This window comes from Equus przewalskii, chromosome 17, assembly GCF_037783145.1.
Source record: "Equus przewalskii isolate Varuska chromosome 17, EquPr2, whole genome shotgun sequence".
Classification (NCBI taxonomy): Eukaryota; Metazoa; Chordata; class Mammalia; order Perissodactyla; family Equidae; genus Equus; species Equus przewalskii.
In genome coordinates this window covers 66,649,534-66,676,434 of record NC_091847.1, presented here as the reverse complement: position 1 = coordinate 66,676,434, position 26,901 = coordinate 66,649,534, and the positions used below count along the sequence as shown (strand labels likewise).

General features: G+C 40.7%; 1 protein-coding gene and 2 long non-coding RNA genes across 12 annotated transcripts in view; 2 read left to right on the top strand and 1 right to left on the bottom strand.

Annotated features, from left to right (window-relative positions):
• LOC139076663 (uncharacterized) overlaps positions 1-26,901 on the top strand; it is a 204,352-nt gene that overhangs the window by 118,123 nt on the left and 59,328 nt on the right. The window lies entirely within an intron of this gene.
• LOC103548653 (serine protease 58-like) lies at positions 1,907-26,802 on the top strand. Of its 7 annotated transcripts, none has more exons than XM_008516537.2 (6): positions 23,032-23,165; positions 23,473-23,594; positions 24,143-24,323; positions 24,757-25,013; positions 25,642-25,790; positions 26,181-26,802. In XM_008516537.2, the coding sequence occupies exons 2-6, from the start codon at positions 23,552-23,554 to the stop codon at positions 26,328-26,330; spliced, it is 780 nt and encodes a 259-aa protein (XP_008514759.1). In that variant the 5' UTR covers positions 23,032-23,165; positions 23,473-23,551; the 3' UTR covers positions 26,331-26,802. The 7 variants fall into 7 exon arrangements, with proteins under 7 accessions (XP_008514758.2, XP_070436562.1, XP_070436563.1 ...); XM_008516538.2 differs by having other exon boundaries at positions 23,042-23,165; positions 23,480-23,594; XM_008516539.2 differs by having other exon boundaries at positions 23,087-23,155.
• LOC139076664 (uncharacterized) lies at positions 9,545-22,704 on the bottom strand. Of its 3 annotated transcripts, XR_011528495.1 has the most exons (5): positions 22,512-22,698; positions 16,787-16,953; positions 14,153-14,303; positions 10,725-10,775; positions 9,545-9,874 (listed from the first exon to the last, which is right to left on the bottom strand). It is a non-coding gene; the product is annotated as an uncharacterized lncRNA (long non-coding RNA). The 3 variants fall into 3 exon arrangements; XR_011528496.1 differs by lacking the exon at positions 10,725-10,775 and having other exon boundaries at positions 22,512-22,704; XR_011528497.1 differs by lacking the exons at positions 9,545-9,874; positions 10,725-10,775; positions 22,512-22,698 and adding an exon at positions 17,678-17,794.

Here is a 26,901-nt window from a genome sequence, read left to right as displayed (position 1 = left end):
TCACTAACTGGCTTTGGGGAACCTTGGGCCACCGTGTGACCTCCCTGAGTCTCAGTCTCCTCATCTATAAAGTCAAGTCATTGACCTAGGTGGGCACTAGAGTATGGTAAACTCTGTAATTTTTTGCTCCAGACATTTTACTTGTGGCTCCCTCCCCTCAACCAATCAGTAGCCAGTAATGGTGATAATAGCAATAAGAGTAGACACCATTTATTGCATGCCTCGAAGGTCATATTTAATTAGGACAGACCCTGAAAAGCTACATAGTGCAGAAATTGTTTGAATGTATGTATACCATCCTTCAAGGTACATTCAAATGATTTCTCCACCATGCAACTTTTCCACCATCATGTAGCTTTTTCTCCACCATGTGGCTTATATATATATATAAAATGCCTTAGTACATATTATCTAGAATCTTATAGGTAATGCAGCATAATGTTTATTCTATTTTTTCTTCTGTTTCCTGAGTTTAATCAACACTCATTTCATCATTTCATTTCTTCCTGGGGTTTTTGTGTGTGTGTGAGGAAGAGTGGCCCTGAGCTAACATCTGTGCCAATCTTCCTCTATTTTGCATAAGCCACCACAGCATGGCTTGATGAGCAGTGTGTAGGTCCGCTCCTGGGATCCAAACTCACAAACCCTGGGCCACGAAAGTGGAGCACGCGAATTTAACCACTACACCACCAGCCGGCCCCTCTTCCTGGTTTTTTGTCTATATCTGTACTTAGTTTTTGAATTTGTGATTCAAGGTGTTTTTCATTTTCCCAAATGCTTGTTTGAGGATATATAAGTCAGTTTGGAGAGTTGTGTTACACTTTTCTTCCACTTTGCGATTATTTGGGGGAGGAATTTTTATGAGTTGAATTGTTTGAACTCTTTTAATTTTTATTTTAGTAATTTTGCTTAGATGAGACTGATCTACATTTCTGCAGACTGGGCAGGAGGGTTAGGGTGGTTGCAAGATTCCTAGTTCAAGAGCGCCCTCTCCTGTCAGTGTAACAAATTTTTCAAAAAATTCTTATTTTATTTATTTCTGTATTATTATTATTATTTTACAGAGGAGGAATGATAGGAGAAGGGCTTGGTTTCCTTCCATTTCGGAGGGAGAGAGGGTCTGGCATGTATCTAAATTTCCCCTTCAAGTTCTTTCCCCCACCCTGCCTGATTTCTGGAGGAATCCTCCACTTTCCTTTTGACCCTTTTCACCCGGAAGCCTTACTTTTCCGAGACTGCCTCCTTGCACCCTGCACACGCGGTTAAGTGCCTTTCCTGCAGTAAGCGCTCCGATCGACCAGTGCTTTTTCAGTATCATCAAGCTTAGGGGTGACTTTCTCTTTCTGGGGGTGGTTTTAGATCAATCTTAAGTTTACCACCAGCTCCCCTTTTCTATGCTCTGCACAAGTTTTTCCCAAACTGACTGCTTTCCTGAAAGGCTTGCATCAGGAGTGTGAGAGGCTGTTTGCTGGGGTTTCGTGTTTATTTTTCCGTTTACACTTAATTTGAAATTTGAACATTCTCTGTTTTCAAGTTATGCTGAAGACATGAGTTTTGTGTAGTTTTATTTTATATATTTTGGGGTTTTTTGGGGGGGAGGGATATGTTGGGAGCTTCAGATTTATGCCACCGCTATTATCTTGACTGCCTAGAATTTCTACTTAATGTTTATTCTAAATGTCTAATTTACCAACAAGATACATAGGAGTCCATTGACTCAAATTATCTCATTTTGCTCTTTCAGCTCTTGTGTCAGTGAAGAATTAAATTGGGCTGCTTGTTAGGAGACCCGAAAAACAGTGGTTTAAACAAATTGGGAATTTTTCTTGTGTAACATGGGTTCAGCAGCACAGTGATGTCACTGTTGATATCTCTGTGACATCTGAACCTTTCTCTCATGGTTGTCATGGTTATAAGAGCTGCTCCACCTCCAGCAGCACCTCTAGAATCCAGCTAGGGAGAAGGGCAGAGTGCAAAGTGCAAAAGGCATTTGTCAGATGTCCGCTCCACTTTGAAGATCTTTTCTGAAAGCCCCATCCAAAAACTTTTGCTTACACCTGATTCTCCCAGCGAGAATAGGAAATGCAGTTTCTGCTCATTTGTCTTTTTGTTTTGCTTTTTCCAAGCATACAATTGCCCACAACAAAGTAGAGGGGCTATTCATAAGGAAAAGCCAGGGATGGGGAGCTACTGAGTAGGCAATCAGCACTTCTCCCCTCCGGCTCCCAAATTCCAGGCGGAAGTTACTGATCTCGCACTATGGACTCAGAGACAGTTTCCAGGCCTATGATTACCGACCATCTTTGGGAGAAGCTGCTATCAGGAAAAGGTAAGAGAATCACAGAGGGACTGACCAGCTATGGAAAAGGGCCAGGCTGATTGACCCTTACCTTGGGAGGGAGTGAAAAATTCAGTAAGCAATTCTTTAAAAATAAAAAGAAAAGCACATTAAGGAATGCCCCAGTTTGTAAACAAGGACACAGTTCTCCTTTTCTCTTTTCTCCACTCTTTATATAAATGGAAGTAGTTCTATAATGAAATAAGTGCTTTAAAAGGTGAAGCCTAGTGGATCATCTGCTCTCAGCATGAAAAGATATAATGGGTTCAATTCATTTCCAAAATGACACTCAGCCATCTCATTAACACAGATACACACACTCATGGACATAGAGACTTCCATATGTGATGTCCTCATCGATACGCAGCTCCAGATAATCGTTGTGAGCTATATGTCCATTTGAATAATCTCATTTGCTGAAATATGTCGTACACTATTCTTTGGCTTTAAATCTAAGCTACTGTTGTAGGTACACCAATTCTTTAAGATTCATTTCAGAGACTAGGGAGCCGGACACCACAAAATCTCCATACCCAAAGACAAGCATTCAAGTTTATAAACATGCCCATTTATTTACTCCAGCAGATAGAATCTTGGCATATATTGATTACATTTTGATCCAGAGAAAACTTTCAGGAGATGTGAACTTCTTGTTCTACTACTAGTTAGCTGTGCTATTTGGAGCAATTCACTTAACCTCTCTGAATCATTCCTCATCTTTAGAAGAATGGAATTAGTATGAGTGTTTTCTCAAAATTCTAAGATCCTCTGATTTTGGAGATTCTTATATATTCGATTAGCATTTGTTCAATGTTTGCTCTATGCTAGGCACTATTCTTTGCACTATGGACACAGTATAGTCTAGTAATTACAATGGGGAAGAATTTCAAGTCAATTAAAAGGAGAGGGTAACTAAAATACCTGGAATAAATTTAACCAAAAAGGTGAAAGACTTGTACACTGAAAACTACAAAACATTGGGTTGGCCTGGTGGCTTCGTAGTTAAGTTTGCGCGCTCCACTTTGGTGGCCTTGGGTTTGTGGGTTCAGATCCCAGGCAGGGACCTACACACCACTCATCGAGCCATGCTGTGGCGGTGTCCCACATACAAAATAGAGGAAGATTGGCACAGATGTTAGCTCAGCAACAATCTTCCTCAGGCAAAAAGAGGAAGATTGGCAACAGAAGTTAGCTCAGGGCCAATCTCCCTCACCAAACAATAACAACAACAACAAAACTACAAAACATTGCTGAAAGAAATTTAAGACCTAAATGAATGGAAAAACATCCCATCTTCATGGGTAGCAAGACAACATTGTTATGATGGTACTAGTACCCGAAACAATCTACAGAATCAACAAATTCTCTATTAAGTTCCAACAACCCTTTCTGCAGAAAGGACAAAGGCAATCTTCAAATTCATATGGAATTGCAAGGGGCCCTGAATAGCCAAAACAATCTTAAAAAGAAGAACAAAGTCAGAGGGCTCACATTTCCTGATTTCAAAACTTACTACAAACCACAGTAATCAAAACAGTGTGGTCCTGACATAAAGATGGACATATGGACCAATGAGATAAAATTGAGAGTTCAGAAATAAATCCATACATCTGTGATCAATTGATTTTTGACAAGGATGCCAAGTCCATTTAATAGGAAAAGAGCAGTCTCTTCAACAAATAGGACTGAGACAACTGGGATTTCCACATGCAAAAGAATGAAGTTGGACCCCTACCTCACATAATACGCAAAAACTAACTCAAAATGAGTCAGTGACCTAAATGTAAGAGCTGAAACCATAAAACTCTTAGAAGAAAATATAGGGGTAAATATTTGTGACTTTGGATTTGGCAGTGGGTTCTTAGGTATGACACTAAAATCGTGAGCAATAAAAGAAAAAACAGATAAATTGGATTTCATCAAAATTAAAAACTTTTGTGCATCAAAGGACATTATCAAGAAAGTGTAAAGCCAACCTGTGGAATGGGAGAATATAGTTGCAAATCATGTATCTGATAAGGAATTAACATCCAGAATTATAAAGAACCCCTGCAACTCAACAACAAAAAAACAAACAACCTGGTTAATAAATGGGCAAAGAACTTGAATAGACATTTATCCAAAGAAGATATACAGATGGCCAATAAGCACAGGAAAAGATGCTCAGCTTTACTTATGAGGGAGATGCAAATCAAAATCACAGTGAGATACCACTTCACATCCATTAGCGTGGCAATTTTAAAAAATAAAATAAAATAACAAATGTTGGCAAAGATGTGGAGAAACTGGAACCCTCATCTATTGCTGATGGTAATGTAAAATGGTGCAGCCACTGTGGAAACAGTTTGATAGCTCCTTAAAAAGCTAAACATAAAATAACTATATGACTCAGCAATTTCACTCCTAGGTATATACCCCAAAGAATTAAAAACAAGGACTTGAACAGATACTTGTATGACAATGTTCATTGCAACATTATTCATAATAGCTAAAAAGCACAAACAACCCAAATGTCCATCAACAAATGAATGGAGAGATACAATGTGGTATATACACACAATACAATGTGGTATATACACACAATGAAATATTATTCAGCCATAAAAAGGAATGAAGTTCTGATACATGCTCCAACGTGGATGAACCTTCAAAACATTATGCTAAGTGAAATTAGCCAGACACAAAAAGGACAATTATTATATGACTCTACTTATTTAAAATATCTAGAATAGGTAAATTTATAGAGGAAGAAAGTAGATCAGAGGTTGTCAGAGGTTGAGAGAAAGGAGAATAGGGAGTTATTGCTTAATGGTTAAAGGGTTTCTGTTTGGATGTTAAAAAATTTTGGGAACAGGTAGTGGTGATTGTTTGCCCAACATTGTGAATGTAATTAATGCCACTGAACTGCCCGCTTAAAATTAGTTAAAATGATACATTTTATGTTACATGTATTTTACCACAATAAAAATTTTCCCAAAAAAATGAGAGAGTAACTATGCAGGGAGATATGGAGACAGGTGGTCATATTTTATAGGAAGCCATTGGCTGTGCCTCGAGACACACATACAGATGTATACAGACGCAGACTTGCACACACATAAACACAACCCAGGTACCTAAACACAGATACTCAGATAACACAGGAGTTCCATACCTCTTGGTATGTACCTACCTACATACATACAATCTGCACTTTGTGTATAAAGATGGTTGATTTCAACCACCATCAAGATTCAGCCATCCACACAGCAGGGGTGCACACACCTAAACATGGCTCATGTAACAATATAGCCACACAGGTTAACCAAAGAACCCATTCACCTAAAGAAAAGCATGTTCTAGAGGTGAAAGGAAACAAATGCCTACTAGCTCACAGAGACATCCCACAGACAACCATGATGCAGGATGTAACGGTGAAAGGGTTCAAGGGCATGTAAATGGGTTCATTGATTGGTAGGTGGGAGAATCGGGGTAGTGAGCAAAAGGGTAAGTATTGGAGGCTAAGAGTTGTATGGAAGGGAGGAGATTGGAAGATGGGTGACATGCGTGAGTGGGAAGAGTGGGAAGATGAGTGGGTGTTAACATCACACAGAAAACATCATACAGCTTCTTTGTCAAAGAGATTCAAAACAAAATAAGCTTGAGTTGCCAAATTTTACTCTTTTCTCTTACCTGTTACTATCTGATCTCTGGTTATCAGAGAACAAGCTGTACACTCAGTTACCTTTATAATTGTGCTAGCCCCTCCCACTGGTCCCAACACTAGTCTAGGGTAGTTCTCAGGTGAGATCAGTGAGCTGCTTTGTCTGTCTTCTGTCTGCCCAATACAGTGAAGCCTCCTCTACACAGTGAGTTCAGCTGTGGAAAATTGCCATGCCCACTGGCAGCCGGCTAGGGCCGCGGTTGAGGAGGGAAGTCCCGGACTGACCAAGGTCTTTTTACTGATGGTCAGCTGAGGAAGTGAGGGGTGGGAATAGTGAGTCAGGAGCAAAAGACCAGCATTCAGAGGAGCAAATGACAGCATTTAGAGCTGACGTTCAAAGGGAGCTGGCCCTCCTCCTCAATGATGAGGAAACAGATGAGATCTCCAAGAGCAGCAGTAACATTGTGGCGTGAGGGCAAGGCTTCCCCCAGAACACACCTTTTATGTTGGTCCTGGTGTCCTCTGTGGTGGTGAAAACTGTACCTCAGCAGGAGAGGTGCTTAAGGCAATCCTTAGCTGGCGCCTCCCAGGGAAACCAGGAGGGAGGCAGAAGGGTCTGCCGCTAGTCTCTTTCCCGGGCCTTTTCACCTCAGCGCTGACACTTTATTTTCTCACCCCTCAGGGACTAGTTCCCTTCTACCTTCTGTTAAAATCCTGAATGATTATACGAGTTAACATCTTATCCTTCTGTGTTAGGAAAGAGAATTCTCAACTTACTGCTAATCAATAAAATCAGAATGAGTTACATACGATTCTCATTTCCTCTTTTTCAACCTGCTTTGGAAAACCAAAAAACAGCCTAGGCTAGTATAAGGTGTTGTGACTTAGCAAACAAGGTGACTTGGTGTATTCTGTTTCTTTCTCAGTTTCATAATAATTTTCTGAAGAGCATATATTGATTGAATAAAAGTTGGTCTTTCAATAGAGAACCAAGATTGGCTTTTTTGATTGTGGGTAATAGCTTTTTAAAAGTATACTACTTTGAATTAATTTTTTAATGAGTGTAACTGCTGTAATTTTAACGGTGTTAACGAAATTTGGCATGTGGTTTGTGTGTGTGTAGGTGACAGATGTGTGATTTTGCTGAGCGAAGTCTACAGTTAGTAAAATCACTATCCTTAATACTGAAAGCAATTAAAAATGTTTTTATCTTTCAGCTGTTATAAATACATATTTACATATTATAAATACACATAGAGGATACTGATTCTTAGACAAAATTATTGCGTTCTGGCACTTCACTTACTTTGAATTCAGTTGTGCTGGAAAAATTATTCTGTCTTTGAAGATAATTTAACCTTTGTAAGCATGCATGCATGGGTAACTCCAAAATGAATAGTGAGCTTAAAAACTGAAAACTCTTCTGACAGCAGCTTGGCTTATTCTGGAAGAAATTAAGAGAAATATCAGAAGTATGTGGCCTTTTGTGGGTATAATACCGACAAGACAAATATTCCTGATGGACCATCTGAGAAAGGATTCTGAGTGTCTTTGCATGTGATTTGCATATAACTCACATGCCTACACGAAATATCACAAGCCAGCTGCCTCTGCAGGTTTCCTACTCAGAGGAAAGAAAGCAGGCCATTGTCAGAGTGAGGGAGGTGAGGAATGAAGAGCAGCAGCTATGCATGGACTCTACAATTTGCTTAAGCCTCGCACTGAGACAAGGCACTCGAAACAAAGAACTTAGCTTCCCCACCCACCCCACCCCCATGGCTGGGACTCCTCCAGGTGCTCACGCAAGGGGGCCATCTAGAAGACAGAGCCAGTGTGGGTAACCAGGTGGTATTTTTTGTTTTTTCTTTGAGATGCCTATGGATTAAAATTCTGTGTTTTCGTTTTAAACATTAGGAGTTTTTGTTTTTTGCTTTAAAATAAAAAATAAATTTCTTTTTAAAGAAAAACTCTTGTTTATATTAAAAAAGTGCAAAACAGAGATAAGCAAAGAAATCATTTATATATAAAATAATTTACAAATCTCTATGTCTAGAATATTCCCATTTTCATCTTTCAGACATCTCTAGACATGGAGATTTGTAAACTATTTTTACATAATGTATAAGGAACGTTGACATTGGTTAATAGATATCTATGTCATCATTCATGGCCACATGATATTTTATTAGAAGCAGCATTATTAATTCACCTTCAATTGCTGGACAGTTATATCATAAAGGTGGTTTACCATTATTAGCAATACTATGGTAAATACACTTGTACATGCGTCTGTTTATATTACCTGTTTATTTCCCTAGGATAAAATTCTGAAAGTAGAATTGTTGACTGTACTCTTTTTAAGAGTTTTGATTCATATAGACAAATTTCCCTTCTGTCAGGTTATATCAGTTTACATTCCAACCAACTGAGCATCATCATGTTCATTTCTGTATACTCTCAACAAAGCAGAGTGTTAACATTCTTGAAAACTGGTTTTAGGGGCTGGCCCAGTGGTGTAGTGGTTAAGTTTACACACTCTGCTTCAGTGGCCCGGGGTTGGTGGGTTCAGATCCTGGGTACGGACCTATATACTGCTCATCAACCTGTGCTTTGGTGGCACAGATATTACCTCAGGGCCACTCTTCCTCACCAAAAAAAAAAGCAAAAACAAAAAATTAGTTTTAAAAGGAAATAAAATGGAGAAATTGCAGAGAAGCAACATATAAGTAGAAATGAAGGAAATAAGAACAAGGCAATAGAAATAACGTTCCTTTCCCCAGATACATGCAACTCTAGTCAGATTCTTTCCTTTTCTTCTCTTTTATTTATTTACTTGTTTTGATCATCTACGGCCGTTGTGGTAGAGACAGTCACAAACCTACTTCCTTTCCTCCCGTGCACACAACTGGAGTACATTTCCCAGCTCCCTTGAGGTTATATGTGATCGTGAGTTCTGGCCAACAGAATGTGGTGGAAATGATACATGCTGTTTCCAAGCCTGGCCCCTGATTTTCCCACACTTCTCTTCGCTTGTCTGTCAGCCTGATGCGTAGGAACCTGCAGAGGACTCTGAAACCCTGGAAGATGGCAGAGTCTCAGGAAGGAGGAGCCCAGGTCCCTGAATCGCCTCCTGGGAGGCCACTCATCAAATACCCACACTGAACTGTTACATACACAATTAACAAATTCTATTTTCTTAAACCACTGAGACTATAGAAAAACTACAAAATTCAGATAAACAGAAGAAAAAATTGCCCAGAATTCCAAAGAGCAGAGAGAACTAATTGTTACATGAGTTAGTCTACCCTTACAAATCTAGGCACGTTGCTCCTTTTAGTCAACGCAAATTGGACTTAGAGGTAAAAAATGAGGGTGTGGTATTATTTTCTCTTTCACAATCATCTTCCTCCTTCTTGAAGACCTGGTGTGGAAAATAATAAACTATTTTGTATACAGTAATTGCCTTATATATAGAAAACTGTGTTTATGTATAAGGTATATACTTCTCTATACACATCTCACACTCGAATATTCATGCCAAAGGAGTAGAAAATTGACATAAGTAAATAACTTAATATCATTTATTTGATTTTGGATTATGTCAGCCTGTGGTCAAAAATTCAGACTTAGGTTTAAGGGAGAGAGAGTTCTAACCAATCATTACATCTGTTCCCCAAATTTCTCAGCTCCTTTGAAGTTAGGAAGACCACGTGATTAGCTGTGGCCAATGAAATGTGAGCAGAAGCCACAAGTGTTCTTCCGGGCAGAGGTGGTGAAAAGACCCTCTGAGATTTTGCATCTCTCTTTCCCTACTCGGTGACCAAGGAGCTGGTGCAGCCACGAGATGGCAGAGCCTCCATCATCCTGGTCCTTGAGTAAGACTGCCACCCCATCTATAACAGATATGAAACATGAACAAGAATTAAACCTTTCTTATGTTAAACCACTGGGATATCAGATTATTTGGGTAACTGTCACATAAGCCTATCTTGTCATGACTAACACAAGGCTCACACATTCTCTGTATCTTGTTCATCCTCCGCATCAACAGCTCCAAACCTCGTGAAGGCTCAAAGCCACCATTAATCATCCTCAGACTGGTTACATGGGGTTTGACTTCCTAGCTATGAAGGAAAAGGTGACATAAAAAATCAGGATTTAGAATAGAGGGGTAAGAGCTCCCTTCTTGTGAGTGCAGGAGCGTTCTTACTAAAGCAAATAAGAGGCAGATGTAGTTGTTCTGGATTTTCCCAGGCCCAAAGTAGCTCATGAAATAAATTTATATTATGCTTACATCACTTACAGTATGTAAGCATAAGTGTGTAAGAACCAATTATGGTGTACAGACATAAAAGGTAGTAACGACAGAGAGTGGGTTGGGTCTCTGGCCCTGCTAGGCAGGTTTATTGTATCACTTGTTCTCCACCAGTTAATAATGAAAAGTGACGTATGGCAAGGAGTGGAGAAGTTAGTTTACAAAGAGGAAATACGAAATAAAGCACAGACTCTGGGCTTCTTTACTGTGTAATGGCTTTAAATGAATTCTCCTTAAATCAACAAATGATACTTTTCTATTGTATCTGAATTTTCTCTAATGAGCATATATTATTTTTACAATGAGAAAAAGGTATTTCTATTTTGGAAAAAATATCGGTATTGGTGAATGGAGAATTAATAACTGTTTCCTCCATTGATGCATATGTAAGAGCACCTAGCACAAACAGTGCTTATCAGCTTCCTTACCCGCTTAATTCAGGGGCTGAGTTCCTTGAGGGCAGATGCACGGTTGCAATTCTAGAAGCAATCACAGTGGGGAGGCACATCATAGAGGCTCAGACATGCGAGTTGCATATTGAATAACTCTATCTAACCTGTATATATTGATCCATCACCTCTTTCATTTTGGGATTATTTGCTTTAATTTCAAGTGATATTCCGAGTAGCTTGGTGGGCTCTGGACTTGCCCATACATTCACACTTGCCAGGGTCCAGGGATGCAAGCATGGAATTGCCAAAAACAGTGAGAATCTGTGAATTTCTTGTTAATGGAATCTCTAGGCAAAGACTCCACGTTGCCAGCATAATTTCTCTCCCAGATGAAACCAGGCAAGCAGTTATATCGCCAATTCCCTATCTTTTTACATTTTTGTGTTGCCCATTACTGCATGTATGTAAGTATATCAGAAATCATTTTATTATAGCTGTAGGAAAAAAACCTTCTTATCCTATTACCCATTTCAGCTCCTCTTTCCTTGGCAAGTTATTTCCTGTCATGTCTTAGTCTAAGAACAGCTGAAGGTCATATTCTAGTTAACAAATGCAACCAATTTATCTCAATTTTCCCATTTTTAAAAAGTTTTGACTACCAGCAATGTAAGATAGGGTTTCATTTGTGATAATTACCAAATTTCAAGTAAGTGGTAAATGAAAATTGCCTGGTGTTGTGTAAGGAGGGGTAATTTAAACCCTTTGTGGGAAGCAATTGGTATTTTAAATAAGCCTGTCTGTAGACATTGTTTGTCTAAAACTATTTTAAAGGGCTCCATGAAGCTCTATGCCTTTACATTTATTTTGCTATTATAGTCATTTTACTAGCTGCGGAACTGCAGCCATCTATCTCTGGCTGTCTCTTTCTGACACCCACAGATGTATCCACCCACACACTCACCCACGCAAACCTACACTCTGACTCACATTCTGAACGATTGTCAAAAAATCCCCACTCCCTGTCTAACTAAAGTGTTCCTTTTAAACACATGCTACTTGTTTGATCTATTTCCATGTATCTGTGAGTCAGCTGAGTCTTGTCTGATCTACCCGGTAGACTAGAGCCTACATGTATGTTTTTTTCATAGGGATTTGGCAAACCTGCTACATATTCAAGGATGTTGAGATCATAAGAGCCTGGTGAGCTGGTTTTTACTCACAACACTTCTGACACCAAATGTGTGGGTTTTTTCCTCACGCCAACCAATTTTCCAGCTCTCCAGACACCAACTGAGTGTCCTACAATTCAATTCTGGCACTGACTGCTGGGGTTAGCGTGGACCCCACAGGTTAAGGGCTCATTCCTACAAGACTGCTCCCACTTCAGATGTCAACACAAGTCCAAAGCCACCCCTACTTCTAACCAAAAGGCTATAAATTGGGTGTTCCCATGACCCCTTCCTCAGGTTCCATAATTTGTTAGAAACAGTTTATTTGCTATCACCAGTTTATTACAGAGGACATAACTCAGAAAGAGCCAAAAGGAAGAGATGCATTGGGCAAGATGTAGGGTGGGTGGGGTGAAGGGGCACAGAGCTTCCATGCTCTCTCTAGGCATATAAGCCTCCCAACACTGATCTGTTCACCAACCAGGAAGCTCTCTGAGCTTCATTGTTTAGGGGTTTTTATGAAGGTTTCATTACATAGACATGATTGATTAAATCCTTAATCATTGGTGATTGACTCAATCTCCAGTGGGGTGGGGCTGAAAGTTGTAACTCTCTAATCTCAAGGCTGGTTGCTCTGGTAGCCAGCCCTCATCCTGAAGCTATCTAGGTGTCCACCAAGAGTGATCTCATTGACATATACAACTCAGGTATAGTTGAAAGGGGCTTGTTATGAATAACAAAAGATGTTTCTATCACCCCTACCAGGAAATCCTAAACGTTTTAGAAGGTCTGTGTCAGCAACCAGAGACAAAGACCAAATATATACTTACCACATCTGGGAACATTTACTGTAAATGAATCCTTGGTTATCCAAATGCTGGCAGTTGTTTCTAATTTAAAATATTATTCTAGACCTGGCAACATGTCCAGGGCTATCATTTCAATTAGCCTGACGAATGAGACTAACTCCAATTCAGTCTCACGTGCACCTGCCTGGGCCGCCATTGAGCAATTTCATGAGGGAAGGAAGAAATGATGCAACTCCTTTTATTAAATGACAGCAGAGCATCATTTCACTTATATATAACTCTTTTAACCAGTGACATCTATATCTGAAACATAGCTGGGATCCAGATAGAAAGGATAAGACTGAAAGCTCCAAATAAATGCACTAAAGCTTTATTTTTTGTACACTGCTTTTAGGAGTGACTCTTGAGCATTCACTCTATGCCTATTTAATTTTATTTTACATAGACTATTAAGAAATTTCTTTAGGTGACTTACCAACCAGTCAGCTAATTAGTAGCATCAAGTTAAAACAATAAATTCAAAAGAGAGGCTGCTAAAGATAGGCAGAATTCTGTCAGTGTGAAATGGCAGCTGACTATCTCATGGCAAAGCAGGCAGAGAAAATTTGTGACAGGTAAGTTAAAAGTCTGAGGACATTTAGTGTAGGAATAAACTATTCAATACATTCCAGGACTATTTGAGGGTATCATTGCTTTGAGGTACAGAGAATTGAGTTTTATAATGATGATAATGAATCATTAAAAGAAAGCTCAATTTGGTTCTGTTTGAGAGGTCAGAAGTATGTAAATCATTTATTTGTATAGAAATAGTTTTAAGTAAATTTTTAAAAATAATACATATTAGTTATTTAAAAATTCATTTTTTATAGAAGAGCATAGAGAGAGAAGTAAAAAGATTCCACTTACCTGCCCCTCCACCTTCAGCCATATTCCACAGAGATCCTTTTATCTTCTACAATTAATTTTTTTATTTAACATGTGTTACTTAATAGAGGAAGCTCCAGAAATCTGGAAATTCATTTATCTGAAGAACCCATTTTCTCGTGATCTTGGCTAAAGGAAGCAGGGCTATATCTACAACTATGGTCCCCATGCACTCATCTGGTCAGGATGTTTTTGCTACAGAAATAGATAACACCAGCCTTAAATATGGAGATCAAAGATGATATTATCTCTCCTTGATACTAGCCTCCAAATCACACTCATTATAGCCACTCTCCTAAGTCCTTCCCATTAGTTTCTCGGATAGAAGACAGAATTCTAATTCTGAATATAACTAAGTGCTGCTGCTTAGTTCAATGACAAGTTGATGCCTGGGTGGCTCAATGTCCTTTTTAAAATATGCCAACAAACCTAAGAACTCTGTAGCAGGTCACAGAAAAATGGCAGGCCGCTTGGTTTAGCAGGAGGGTTGGCCTCTTGGCCTGATCACCTCCTAACCCCCTGGTTCCTTTTCAAAATTGAGACCAGATGGAAAAACACCAACCTTCCACCACTACCATCACCTCATCTTCAGAGGCAGCTTCTAATAGGAGCTGACTTCCCATTCGCCTCAAATCAGTCTGAGTCATGGGCTCCAGGGTCTCAAACAAGGGCCTGATAAGTCTGAGCAGGAACCTGATGTGTGCCAAAAATACCTGTCAAAATGAAACAACCGGTTTTCATTTGCTTGAGGGGTAGAGAAGGGTGTTTAAAACAATAGGCAACGCTGAGGTCCAGAATTTAAATATACGCTTACCCCATTTGAGGTAAAAGTTTGCTCAGCAAGAAACAAATTTCCATTTTTATCCACTCTTTTCTTGTAACCTCTATTTGTGTAGATTTCAATTGAAACATATCTATAGGAAAACTTAAAATTTTCACAAGTAGCACATGAATTTTTGATGCATTCAAAATACAGATTGGGCTGAGGTTATCAAAATAGTCATATTTCAAAATAAGAAGTGCTGTAAGTCAGACTAGTCCTACCAATTATAGCAGCCCCATTTCTGAAAGGCTTAGAGCCTGGGTCAGCCTCCACAGTAGCAAAGCAATGCTTTATCAAAACGGTGTAATTAGGAATGGGGGGCAATTCTTTAACCCCTCCTCCCAAGAGTTCTACAATGCTTTTTAAACATGTTTGTAAACATTTGCTTTTGTGCCATTTTAGGGGGAATTTTCCATACAAACATTTGGCTCCCAATGAGTCATCCCAGTCTGGTTCACACCCAAAAGCTTCCTGCTTGGCTATCAGTGAATATTGGGCTCAATAACTGCCTTATTTCTCTAACTGGCTTAAATGAAGATAGGAAAGGTGGCGGAGGGAGAAAGACAGATAAATTCAGATAAATGTAAAACACCGTTGGTTCCTTACAAGAGTTTGACAAATATATGCCCATACCTAACTACCATTTAAGCCTAGCTTAATGCCAGTATTGTGATGGATTTGTGTTTGGACTTTTATTTATTTATTTATTATTTATTTATGAGGAAGATTGGCCCTAAGCTAACATCTGTTGCCAATATCCCTCCTTTTTTTTTCTCTTCCCAAAGCCCCAGTATATAGTTATATATCCTAGTTGTAGGTCATTCTAATTCTTCTATGTGTAATGCCATCACAGCATGGCTTGATGAGTGGTGTGTAGGTCCGTGCCCAGGGTCTGAACAAGCGAACCGTGGGCTGCCAAAGGGGAGCGCATGAACTTAACGACTAGGCCACAGGGCCAGCCCCTGTGTTTGGCATTTTAAAAAGCATCTGGATAATTGTACCTGATGTTGTTACATTTTTCTAGTCTTCATGTGTATTTACTAGCTAAGGACATCCCAGAATTCAAATTCCTAATACGAAATTTTACTTTTACTGTTGTCATTACAGTCACTGGATCCAAAACCCATCAACTAAAAGCAAGTGGAAGAATAAATCACCCTTTCCCACATTGAAATTGAAGAGAATGAGAATCCTTAGCTAAATTTTAATTAAGTCTTTCCTGAGCTAGAATTGCAAACTTTTCTTTATATAAATAAGAAAGCAACGTTAAGAAGCATATGAACTAGCAATGAGTCCCTCTGTACTTCCATTCTCAAAGGGCAAAATTTGGAAGTTGAAGTGGGACAGTAAGTGTCTCGGAGGGAAGATATCAATATGAAAAAAAGAAGCTAGGGGCCGGCCCCGTGGCCGGGCAGTCAAGTTTGCGCACTCTGCTTTGGTGGTCCAGGGTTTCACCCGTTTGGATCCTGGGCCCAGACATGACACTGCTCATTAGGCCATGTTGAGGCGGCATCCCACATCCCACAACTAGAAGGACCCACAACTAAAATATACAACTATGTACTGGGGGAATTGGGGAAGAAAATATAGAAAAAAAAATTGGCAACACTTGTTAGCTCAGGTGCTAATCTTTAAAAAAAAAAGAAAAGAAAAAGAAAAAAAGAAGCTAAAGTTGCTGTGCATAATAATGTGAATTACAGATTTTTTAAAAAAGAATACGTAGCTTGCAAATTATGCAACAGGTAGAATATACTATTTATTCCTCTTTATTGGATTAGAGGAAGGATTGCGAGTTCAGGGTCCTTATATGTTGAATTGCCCTCTATGTTCCCAGTCATACTTTGTTGCATATTACATATTAAATGCTTAGGAATGATCTTTGTTCTCTCGACCTCCCAAAAACACTATTCCCATTTTTCTTGAAGTGTATACTTCTCTCTGTCTATATTTCATTCTTCCCAATTTTTATATGAACTTGGATATAAAAACTATATCACATTCTTCTTAACTTTACTTTAAGAAAAATGGTCCTATTTATACATTGATGAATGGCAACTGTCACTTAGCCTTAGTGTGAAAGAGACAATAAGGAGTGGTGAGGACTGTGATAAAATAGAAGAGCACACGCCTTATCTAAGATGAGCATCTACTTCTATGCACCAGTAAGAATGGCAATAGCCAGATTTTTCAAATTTTCAAGAGAAAGCCTGAAAGTACTTAAATATTTATGACTAATTCAATGATTTAAAAATAAGCAATTCCATTCTAGGAGGCCAAAAACACCAATAATTACCACTGGAAAATGTAGGAGATTAAATATATGTACTTTAACCCGTATTTGGAGAGGAGAGAAGCAAAGAAGGTACTGAGAACCTTGGAGCAGTGTCCCTCGTGGTCTACCTTCTACCTCTCAGCTCACTGCCAACACATATACTGTTCCACGGGACACGTGAGGTGCCAATGGTCATCTCTGATCCTTCTGTGGAAACCGTTCCCTAATTTTCTCCAGAGCGAATGCTTCACACTTGAATTCATACTTGCTGGGAGAGATGGAAAAACATTAGGGGCAATTATAGCAATAATAATAATGAACTTATATTGAGAATCAGTCAATATTTATTCTTTCACTCAACAAATATTTACTGAATGCTTGCTATGTGCTAGAACTATAAAGTTTCCATGATGTGTTAGGCACTTTTTAGGCATTGGACATAAATCAGTTAAAAAAAGACAAAAGTGCCTACCCTTGTAGAAATTATATTAACTTGGAGACAGATAAAAAATAAAATTAATAAGGATAATATTTGTTAAGTTAGATGGTGATAAATGCTATGGAGAAAACTAAAGTAGGAAAGGGTCATTTCTCCACTTCTCCAATGTGGAATAGATATCTTTTGCAACTAGCAGAACCTCCACATTGATGCCTTGTACTGTGGGATAAAAGCTGTGTTAGTAGGGGAGACCAAGAGGAATATCTGAAACTGATTTTTCTCCCTCACCAAGATAGTGAATAAAATATAAAATATATATATATATATATATCACATCCTGGGGGAAATAACAGAGATTAGTGCTACCTTTTAAGACCTAAAGAATGCAGGATGACAGTCCTCATTTATCCCCATTTAATTCACCAGTCTGGCCCTTATGAAAATGTCTGATGCTGGGGAATAATAAACTCAACGTAATAGTTGCCCTACTTGCCCTAGTTGCTATGCCAGATGTATTCTCTCTGCTGGAACAGATTCTTAAGGCCTCAGGTACCTTATGTTGATTAGCAAATGCATTCATTTCCATTCCCACCAAGGAAAGGGAACAGACATGTGTGAACGAAACACATATTTACAGTCTTGACCAGAGTTAATTCTTTTGCCTTCTGTCATAATATAACCCAAAGGAACCTGGACTGCCTGGACATTCTGCTTATCACCACAATGATTCACTATGTTCATGATGTCATGTGTGGTGTTTTCAAGTATGCCCACAAATTCCTTTTTATATTTCTTCAAGAGGTGGAGCTTAATTCCTATCCCCTTGAATGTGGGCTGGACTTAGTGACTTACTTCTAACAAATAGAAGATTGCCGAAGTGATGAGGTATGACTTCCAAGACATTACAGTTTCATTCCTTGCTCTCTCTTGGATCACTTGCTATAAGGGAAGTGAGGTACCATGTGCTAAGGACGATGAAGTAACTCTACCGAGAGATTCATGTAGGAAGGAAGTGAGGCCTCCTGCCGAAAGCCGCTAAAGTGAGCCATCTTGGGAGCAGATCCTCTAGCTTCAGTCAAGCCTTTGGATGACTGCAACCCTGGACAGCATCTTGCCTAAAACCTCATGGGAGACCTTGAGCCAGAATCACCCAGCTAAGCCACTCCTGAATTCCTAACCCCCTGAAAATATGAGATAATAAACATTTACTGTTTTAAGCTGTCATGTTTTGGGGTAATTTCTAACAGAGCAGCAGATAACCATTACATCAGGTTAATCAGAACAGATGATTAAGAAGCGGGAAGAATGTGGGAGGCCTTGGTAAGACACATGCTCTAGAGGGTAAAAGGTAAGTTCTAAGAAGATTCAGAGGTTCTCCAGGTCAGTGTCTAGTGGTCTGGGACATGCCAGGCATCCTACCACTACAAAGAAACATAATGCTAGTGAGTTTTTTGGGTTCTAGAGTCAGCATATTCAACACTAGGAAAAATACTGCCCTGAACCATTCGCTGAGTGACATGGAAGGCTGCCAGTTTTGAGTGGGGTTCAGAGCAGGAAAAAACTCTGAAGAAGCCTCAGGCTATGGCACAACAGCCCTGCCACTTAGGCCACACTGCCTGGCAGACTTATGCCAGGTATCTGCAAGTATCTGTGGCGGGAAAAGACATTTTGTGAAGTTTACAGCAAGCTCTAGTAAGAGAATAACCATGTAGACTACAGAGTTCTGGGACAATCTTATGCCACCTGCAGCAGAGACCATTCGAAAAATAATTCCTGAGGTGTTAGTGGGCCCTGGTAGAGAAAGAGCACCTGATCTTGGGACATCCAGTGACCCTGCAGCCAGAACTATTCATCACAAGGTTCTGTCAGATCCACTAAGTCATAAGGTTATGTGAGCCCAGCAGAAGTCCATGGTAAGATGGAAGTGATACATCTAGGATTGATCTTGATCAGGGCCAGGGGACAAGTAAGCTGCATGAGTAGGTGGCTCAAACTCTTGTGTCACCCACCACTATGGCACATTGCCTCTCCCTCAGCTACACGTATGGTTGTTTTGGAGGAGGGGAAGTGGGGAGAGGGAGGTTCTCCTGTGATCAGTTCGTAGAAAAGAAAAAAACCTGTGCTTAGCACACAGATGGGTCAGCTTGGCACGTGACGATGCCAGCAATGGACTGCTACACTATAGCCCCATTCAAAGATGGCCTCAGAAGACAATAGTGAAGGGAAATTCTCCCAGTGGGAAGAGCTTTGGTGGTACACCTGGTCCTCTACTCTGTGTGGAAAGAAAAGTAGCCCGAAATAGAAATATGCAGGACTCATGTTAGTGATGAATGGTGTGGCTGCTTCATCAGGGGTTTGGAAGGAGAAAGATTGGAAAATTGGGAACAAGCAGGTCTAGAGAAGAGGCATGTGGATGGACTTATGGGGGTCCATTCCTCTAGCTGCTGGAAGTATTGCAGGACTACTATCCAGAATATACAAAAACCCCTTCACATCCCAATGATAAGGAAAGAAACAACCCAGTTTTAAAATGGGCAAAAGATTTGAACAGACACTTTGTCAAAGAGGATATATGAATGACGAATAAGCACACAAAAAGATGGTCAACGTCATTAGTCATTAGGGAAATGCAAATTAAAACCCAAATGAAACACTGTTTCACAGTTACGAGGACAGCCGAAATGAAAAAGACTGAGCGCACTGTATACCTAAAACTAATACAATGTTAAATGTCAATTATATCTCAATTTAAAAAAATTGAAGAAAAAGACTGAGCACATCAAGAGTTGGTGAAGATATAGAGGAACTGGAACTCTCATACACTTCTGTTAAGAATGTAAAATACTCAGGAGACAATTTGGCAGTTAAAAAGTTAAACATACATCTACTGTATATGATCCAGCTGTTTCACCTCTATTCATTTATCCAAGAGAAAAGGAAGCTTATGTCTACATAAAGACATTTATGTACATATGCATCTATGTAAAAACCCACATATATAGAGTCTTCATAGAAGCTTTATTTGTAACAACCCAAAACTGGAAACAACTCAAATGTCAATCAACAGATAATTAAACAAAGTTTGGTTTATGTCAAAATAGATGAACTCTAGAGTCAACAACAACGTATATGAATCTCAAATTAATTATGCTGAGTAAAGTAGCAAGACCAAAAAAGAGGACATACTGTATGATTCTATTTATCTAAAATTCTAGAAAATGTAAATTATCCTATAGGGACAGAAAGCAGATTAGTGGTTGCCTGGTGACAGAGTGGTGGGTGGGAGGGAAAGAAAAAGGAATTACAAAGGGACATAAGGAATCTTTTAGGATTATGCTCATTAATTTACAAAGCTGTGCACTTTAAATGTATGCAATTTCTTATATGTCCTTATACTTCAATCAAGCTGTTAAAAGAAAACAAGATTAAATCTCATGCTATTGATGTCCAATGCTTGACCCTTGGGATCAAAGACCATAATCTGGGAATGCTATTCCCACTGTAACTCACAAGGAAGTGATGTGAGTCAAGCCAGGGAGCTTAGATTACCTGGAGGTCAGGTCAGTGTGACTGGTTGTTGAAAGTTTTAGGTCGAAAGATAAACAGGTGGTATTCACTCATTCATACAAAAAAGAAAATTGTGTGTGTAAAATCTACTGTATGGTGCCAGATATTATGCCAGGATCTGGAGACACAGAGTTGAATCAGATATTTTTCAGTCTGAGACCATCAAGAAGCATGTGAGGGTCTGATAGGATGAGCTATGAGTGTAGCAGGATGGACCCAGAACAGGCAGAATGGGGATTGGGCACTGAAGTAGAGCTACATTGATCTGAGAGGTATCTCTGAGGATCCAGGTTCTGGCCCTTCGACATCCAAGCTTGAGCTACTTAGCAAAGGTTCTGGGCAGGGGCAGATTCTCTGACAAGGAGTAGGTAGGGTAGGTGACCCCAAATATAATCGTACAGTGAGCCAAAGAATGAAAGGAAGCATGTATGGAAATGGTCAACATGAAGAATACTGAAGAAACTGGCTGGCCTAGAATGGAATGTCCACAGTAGAAAAGAGAAAAATTTGGCGCCAGGGAACAGTGCAGGAGGAGTGGATTCAGACTGGAATCTGAGGGGCTCTTAAAACCCAGTCTGAGCAAATGGAGCTCAGTATGTGTCAGACAGGAATTGGCACAGATGGGGAGCAGAGAAGGGTCTTCCTCAGTGTAGTGATGAGTATAGCCAGATCAGAGGAATCCTTTTTTGTGGCAATGAACCCAGAAAGTATAGCCAAGTACTCACAGCCAATTAGAGGAATAGATTCAAAACAATCAGGGCCACTGTTTGACCAAATGCCAGGTGGAAGAGCCAGTCCCTGCTCGCAAGCAGGGACACGGATGACCTTAGAGGAATAAAAGTCAAGGGGCTTTTGACAAGGAGCCTAGGATAAGAGCTTTTGACAAGGTGTCCAGGTCAGGGCAGAAATTGGTGCCTATGGGATGCTGATGGGAGATGCTCAGGTGTGTGTTGTGAGGGCCAAGATAAGCGGGCTAAAAGCCAAAGATTACAGCCAATTTTAAAAAAGAGGCTAGGACACACAGGAACTGGAGTTGGTCAGAGAGAGACAAGAAGTTCGTCAATAGATCTCCCAAGGACACAGGCTGCCCTTGAGATTGCCCAGGAACTCTGACTCTCCCCATTATGTCATATCCCTGCAGAGTCAGGCATCATTAGTACTGGATTATTAAGGGCCTTGGCAGCCAGGCATAGGAATTTAGACATGAAGGATGGGCACTAGGAACCACTGCAAGCTTTGAAGCAAGAGCACAACAAATGAAAAAAGGATCAATCTGGCAAATTGGACAGAGGACAAGAAAGTTTGTCAAAGAAGGCCAGCTTGAAGGCTACTGCAGCAACTCAGGAGTTATATGGTGAGGGTGGCAGCTGTGAAGAGCACCACAAATAGAGAAAAAGGAGGAGCCATCAGAGAGGTAGGAGAGGAAGCCAGATTGAAGGAGATTAAGAAGGGGATGAGCTGGTTGCCTCTATGTGGTAGATTGTGACAACCGCCACAACTAAAGATGCATAGCTATGTGATAAAGCAAATATAGTAAAATGTTAGTTGAAGAAAATAGGTGGTGGGTATGGCAGTGGTCACTGTACAATGCTTTTAAATTTTTTGTTTGTTTGAAAATTTACACAATAAATTGGCCAAAAATTATTTGCCTTCTTCTATCTATGCCCTTGTAATATGATTTTACACATTCTCCCATCAAGAAGTGTACTCTTTTGCACCCTGTGAATCTGGGTTGGCTATGCAACTTGATTTGGCCAATGGGACATTAGCAAATATGATACATGCAGGGGCTCAAAAAGCGCTTGGGCATTGGGTCTTACCATTTTTCTGATCTTGGGAACCCTGCAACCACCATCATATAAGTCATCTTGGGCTAGCATGTTGGATGATGATAGACATATGGCCCAGTTACCCCCATTTACTTCAGCCAACCGCCAGCCAACCACCAGACGTGTTCATGGAACCATTGACTACCAGCTGATCACAGATGCATGGCTGAGCCCTGCTGAGAGCAAAACTGCCCAGCTGAGCCCATCCCAAATTGGCAACCTACAGAATTGTGAGCAAATAATTGACTGCTGTTTTAAGCCACTAAGTTTTGAGGAAATTTGCTGTGTAGCAAAAGCTTACCAATACATTCTACTCAGTATCTCTTTGACTCCATTCCAAGGTAGCTCTATGCTGAGCATACCCTGTCTGTCTTTGAATGGCTCTGCAAATTTTCAGGGAGAGGTCAGCGGTATCTGGGGGCTGGGGGGAGGATGACATGGGATGGGAAGAGTGTGACATGAGGAGAGGATGACATGGGGGTGGAGTGAGTGTGACACGAGGGCAAATGTCAGTGTGACATGAGGGAGGGCTCCATGTGTTAAGTGAGGGGGCTCTAGCTCATAGAGGAGGGAGTTTATTTTTAAGTTGAGGGCTGGTAAATGTCAGGCAGAGAGGTGGAGACCAGCCACACTAGGTGAGGACGGGTGAGTAAACCTAAGGGAAACAGGGGACTGAAATATTACTGGAGACAGTGGATTAATGCAGGCAGAATTGGCCAGTTGAGATTTCTCTTTGCTAATAAAGGAGAGCAAAACTCTTGGTTTATAGTACATTCCTCTGGGGGTCAGGCATCTCACCTTGGAGAAATTTCCCAGACTACAGTGGGAAGGAAGATACTCTAGAGAGATAGTCTGACTGTCTTTCCTTCCTCTGATGCCATCCTCTCTAGTTCAGAGCACCTTGCTCCCTTGAACCTCCCCGCCCCTCCTTATAATCTCTCCCTCTGCAAAGCTTCCAGGAGATCAGGCTGGTTGGCAGTTCACTGCCTTCCTAAGTCTTCTCCCTGGAAGAGCGTGTGGAGACAGCAGATATGAACTGCCTCTTTCCAGTCTTCACCATTCTCACAGTGACTGGTGAGTTCAGGTTCCTATTTTTTCTAAAAATTTTCAAAAGGTCATATTGGAGGAAAGTGTAAGAAATGGGTGTAGATTAAGAGGGTTGGAGAGATCATCAGTTAGAAAGATAAGAATTCAGGACCCCAGTGACTGGAAATTTCCTAGAACACTCAGAGCTATCTAGAGTCTACTGATTTTCCTCTTGTTCCATGGATACGAGAGAAAATTCGGACTGAGGTAATAAGACTTGACACAATGAATGGTGGGTGTTGGCAAAAGAATGTGATTTTGTTCTATAGCTAGGAAGTAAGCTTGAAGGAAAGAGAGAAGAATCAAGAGGAAGGAAGGAAGGAGAGGAGGAGTAAGAGAGAGGACACAAATACAGAGGGGAGTCTAAGGGAAAATTAACAGAAAGATCCTGAAATGGTTTGACAATACCGTAAACCGAATGGTCAATAACATTTTGAGCATTTCAAAGCACTTCCACATAAAATGTCTCAGGCTTCTGTTCTCTGGAATGTCTGCCCCGTCTCTAAGATTCTGCCATCGTTTCTCCTATCTGGCAGCAACAACAACGATAATCCTAACAGCAACACTAGCACAAGCAAAATCAGTCCAGCAACTCAATCAGATGAACATCAAAACTGTACCAACCTTTTTGATTTTCCTGAACTCAGAATATGAGCCTTGTTTGGGGACCCTGATTCACAAACAATGGGTTCTCACCGCAGCCCACTGCTTCTTACCGTGAGTGATGGGGGTCCTGGAAGGAGAGGTGTTCCCCTGTAGTCGTAGCTGAGCAGGGACTGATGCTCAGCCCTGAAGAGACTTGCACAGGGGCTCTCAAACCTGAGAAGTAGTCGGAGGGAGGCAGGAAATAGATGTAAGTGGTTATGAGTTAGATTTCTGGGTGGGATGATGTAGACAGAGGGAATTAGTGAAGCAGAGCACCAGGGGATGAAGCAATAGGGAAGGAAAGCCTACATACAACGTAGTAAAGATCAAAGAATTATGGAACTGCAATGGAAATTGCTCATTTGCCAGACAAGGCGATAGAGGTCTTGGCAAGTTATGGAAGGAAATCATGTAAAGTCACAAAGCAAGTTAGGGGAGAAAGGATGCAAGACTAACAATAGAATAATATCTCCTTCCTCTACTAATCCTTTATGGTCTATTCCAGATTTCTGGAGATAGACCTTGCTGCTTCAAAAGAAAGGAGTTTCCAAAACAAGATCTGGAACTTAAGACCTGTGCTTACTGTCCAACACCCAGATTTCACCCGGGTTTCTGCTGAGCATGACCTCATGCTCATCAAGCTGAACCATCCCCTAGAGCTCAATGATCAGGTGAAGCTGGCGGTTCTGCCCAATACCACAGATGACAGAAGAGGGGACAAGTGCACTGTCTCTGGCTGGGGCTGGGCCTGGAATAATGCTAGTGAGTGACCTTCAGGATAGACCCTTGGCACTCCTTTAGTACCCATTCAAAGACAATTACCATATAACTACTATTATAGATCATGAGAGCTGGAAGTGGCCTGAGAACTTACATTACTTAGCCTCTAATTTTATTCCTGTGAAAACTGAGGCCCAGATTGGTAACATGATATACCCACGGGTAATGTGGCCATTTATGGCTGGAGGTCTCTGGAATCCAGTGTTCTTGCCTCATTCATCACCCAGATGAGAGTGAAAGGGTGCCTGGGTAAGGAAGGGGTTGGAGGGTAATCCCACTGGTGATGCTGAGTGTGGCTCCTTCATTAGGACTCTTACAGACAGACATTCACAAATAAACATGCATGCACAAGCCAAGGCATGCAGTTTACAACAATGGAACCCAACCTTGCTTTTCTCTTTTCATTATCTGCTTTCTTTTTGTTCAGTTCCTTTTCATTTTGGCTTTTTCTTTCATTGAATGATGGAGAGGTTAATGACAGAAAAGAGGGAGGGGAGGAGAGAAGAAAGGGAGAAGGATATATGAAGGATCAAAGAGAAACAAAGCCTCTTTCTCTCTCTCTTTGTGTGTGTGCATGCACGTGCATGTGCATGTGCATGTGTGTGCTCAGACACAGTCCCTGATGTCCAGAGAAACCAGACTGTCTTTTGGTTCCATAATGAAAATTGCCGCACGTCCTCTGTAAGACAAATTCCTGTTAAAATCACAGAGAACATGTTCTGTGCGGGATCATCTCTGCAGGTCACACACTCATGTAAGGTAACTCTTTTCCCTCTGCCTCCCCTACCTTTGGTCTGGGACATTGTTTCGGGGTCCACATTTCTCCCTCAACCCAATCCAATTTCTTGTCTCTACATCCAAGAAGAGATCAAGGTAAATAGAGTCCAGGAAGGAATAAGTGTCCTCCTTCCAATCATGAATGAATATTGATGTCAAGCTGGAAACATCTCAGAGTGTTCTCATTTCTCTATGGCTTCCTCTGGTGTGGCCTAGGGTGAGTGGTGGGATGGGCCCAAGATGGCCACTAGACATTTCTCCCAGCCCTTGTGACTTAAATCTTTCTTTTCTTGGCCCCTCAGATAGGGACTTGGTACTAGATCATCTTTGTTTTGGCTACTCCACCTGAACCATCTCTCCTCTTTCTAACAGGAAATAGCTGCTGCCCCAATCCTGTGCGGAGATCAGCTACATGGGATCCTATCCTGGAAAGAAGGGTGTGTTCTGAGAGGTGATATTGGCTACTACACCAAGGTTTCCCACTATACGGACTGGATCCTCAAAGTCATCCAGACCAACTGACTTCTCTCTATTCCCTCTCCCAGTGACCTCAGAATTGGGTCTAGCCTCCTTGACCCTGTCTTTCCCCCCAACATCAGAACAAGTGGGAAGAGAGTCTTTTTGGCTGTGAGAAGTTTTCTGTTCCTTCTGTACTCTTGACTTCTCTCATCCTTTCTCAGTCTCAGCCTGAATGATCATCACAGGATTTGAGGTGGATAATGTTCTCATGGATGGGGTAATCTCTCACCACTCCTTTCCTCTCCTCCAATTAGCTACTTACCTGCCATGGTTTCCTCAGACTTTTCTGGAGCTGTTTTCCCTTCACTAACCTCCAGAGGACATACGGGCCTCAGGAATGTGACAGTGAGATTGTGGGCACCTCCAGGGTGACTCCTTTGTCTGACGTCACTTACTACTGAGTTAGGCTTCATCCTATACCCTCTTACCCCGTCATATCTAATACGGCTGCAGTAAATCATGGGATTTTAAATAAGCTGCTGGTAGTATAATTATTAGAACTGGAGGCTAACATTTTATGACAGCAAGAACTATAAGGGTTTTCAAATAGGGTTAGGAGGTGAAGCAGAAGGCA

Excerpts from the sequence above, each read along its gene's own strand:
- LOC103548653 (XM_008516536.2), top strand. The coding sequence starts at position 2,260 with ATGGACTCAGAGACAGTTTCCAGGCCTATGATTACCGACCATCTTTGG. Across the intron at positions 2,330-24,142 it reads GAAGCTGCTATCAGGAAAAG|CAACAACAACGATAATCCTA; the intron begins GTAAGAGAATCA and ends CCTATCTGGCAG. Across the intron at positions 25,014-25,641 it reads CTGGGCCTGGAATAATGCTA|ACACAGTCCCTGATGTCCAG; the intron begins GTGAGTGACCTT and ends GTGTGTGCTCAG.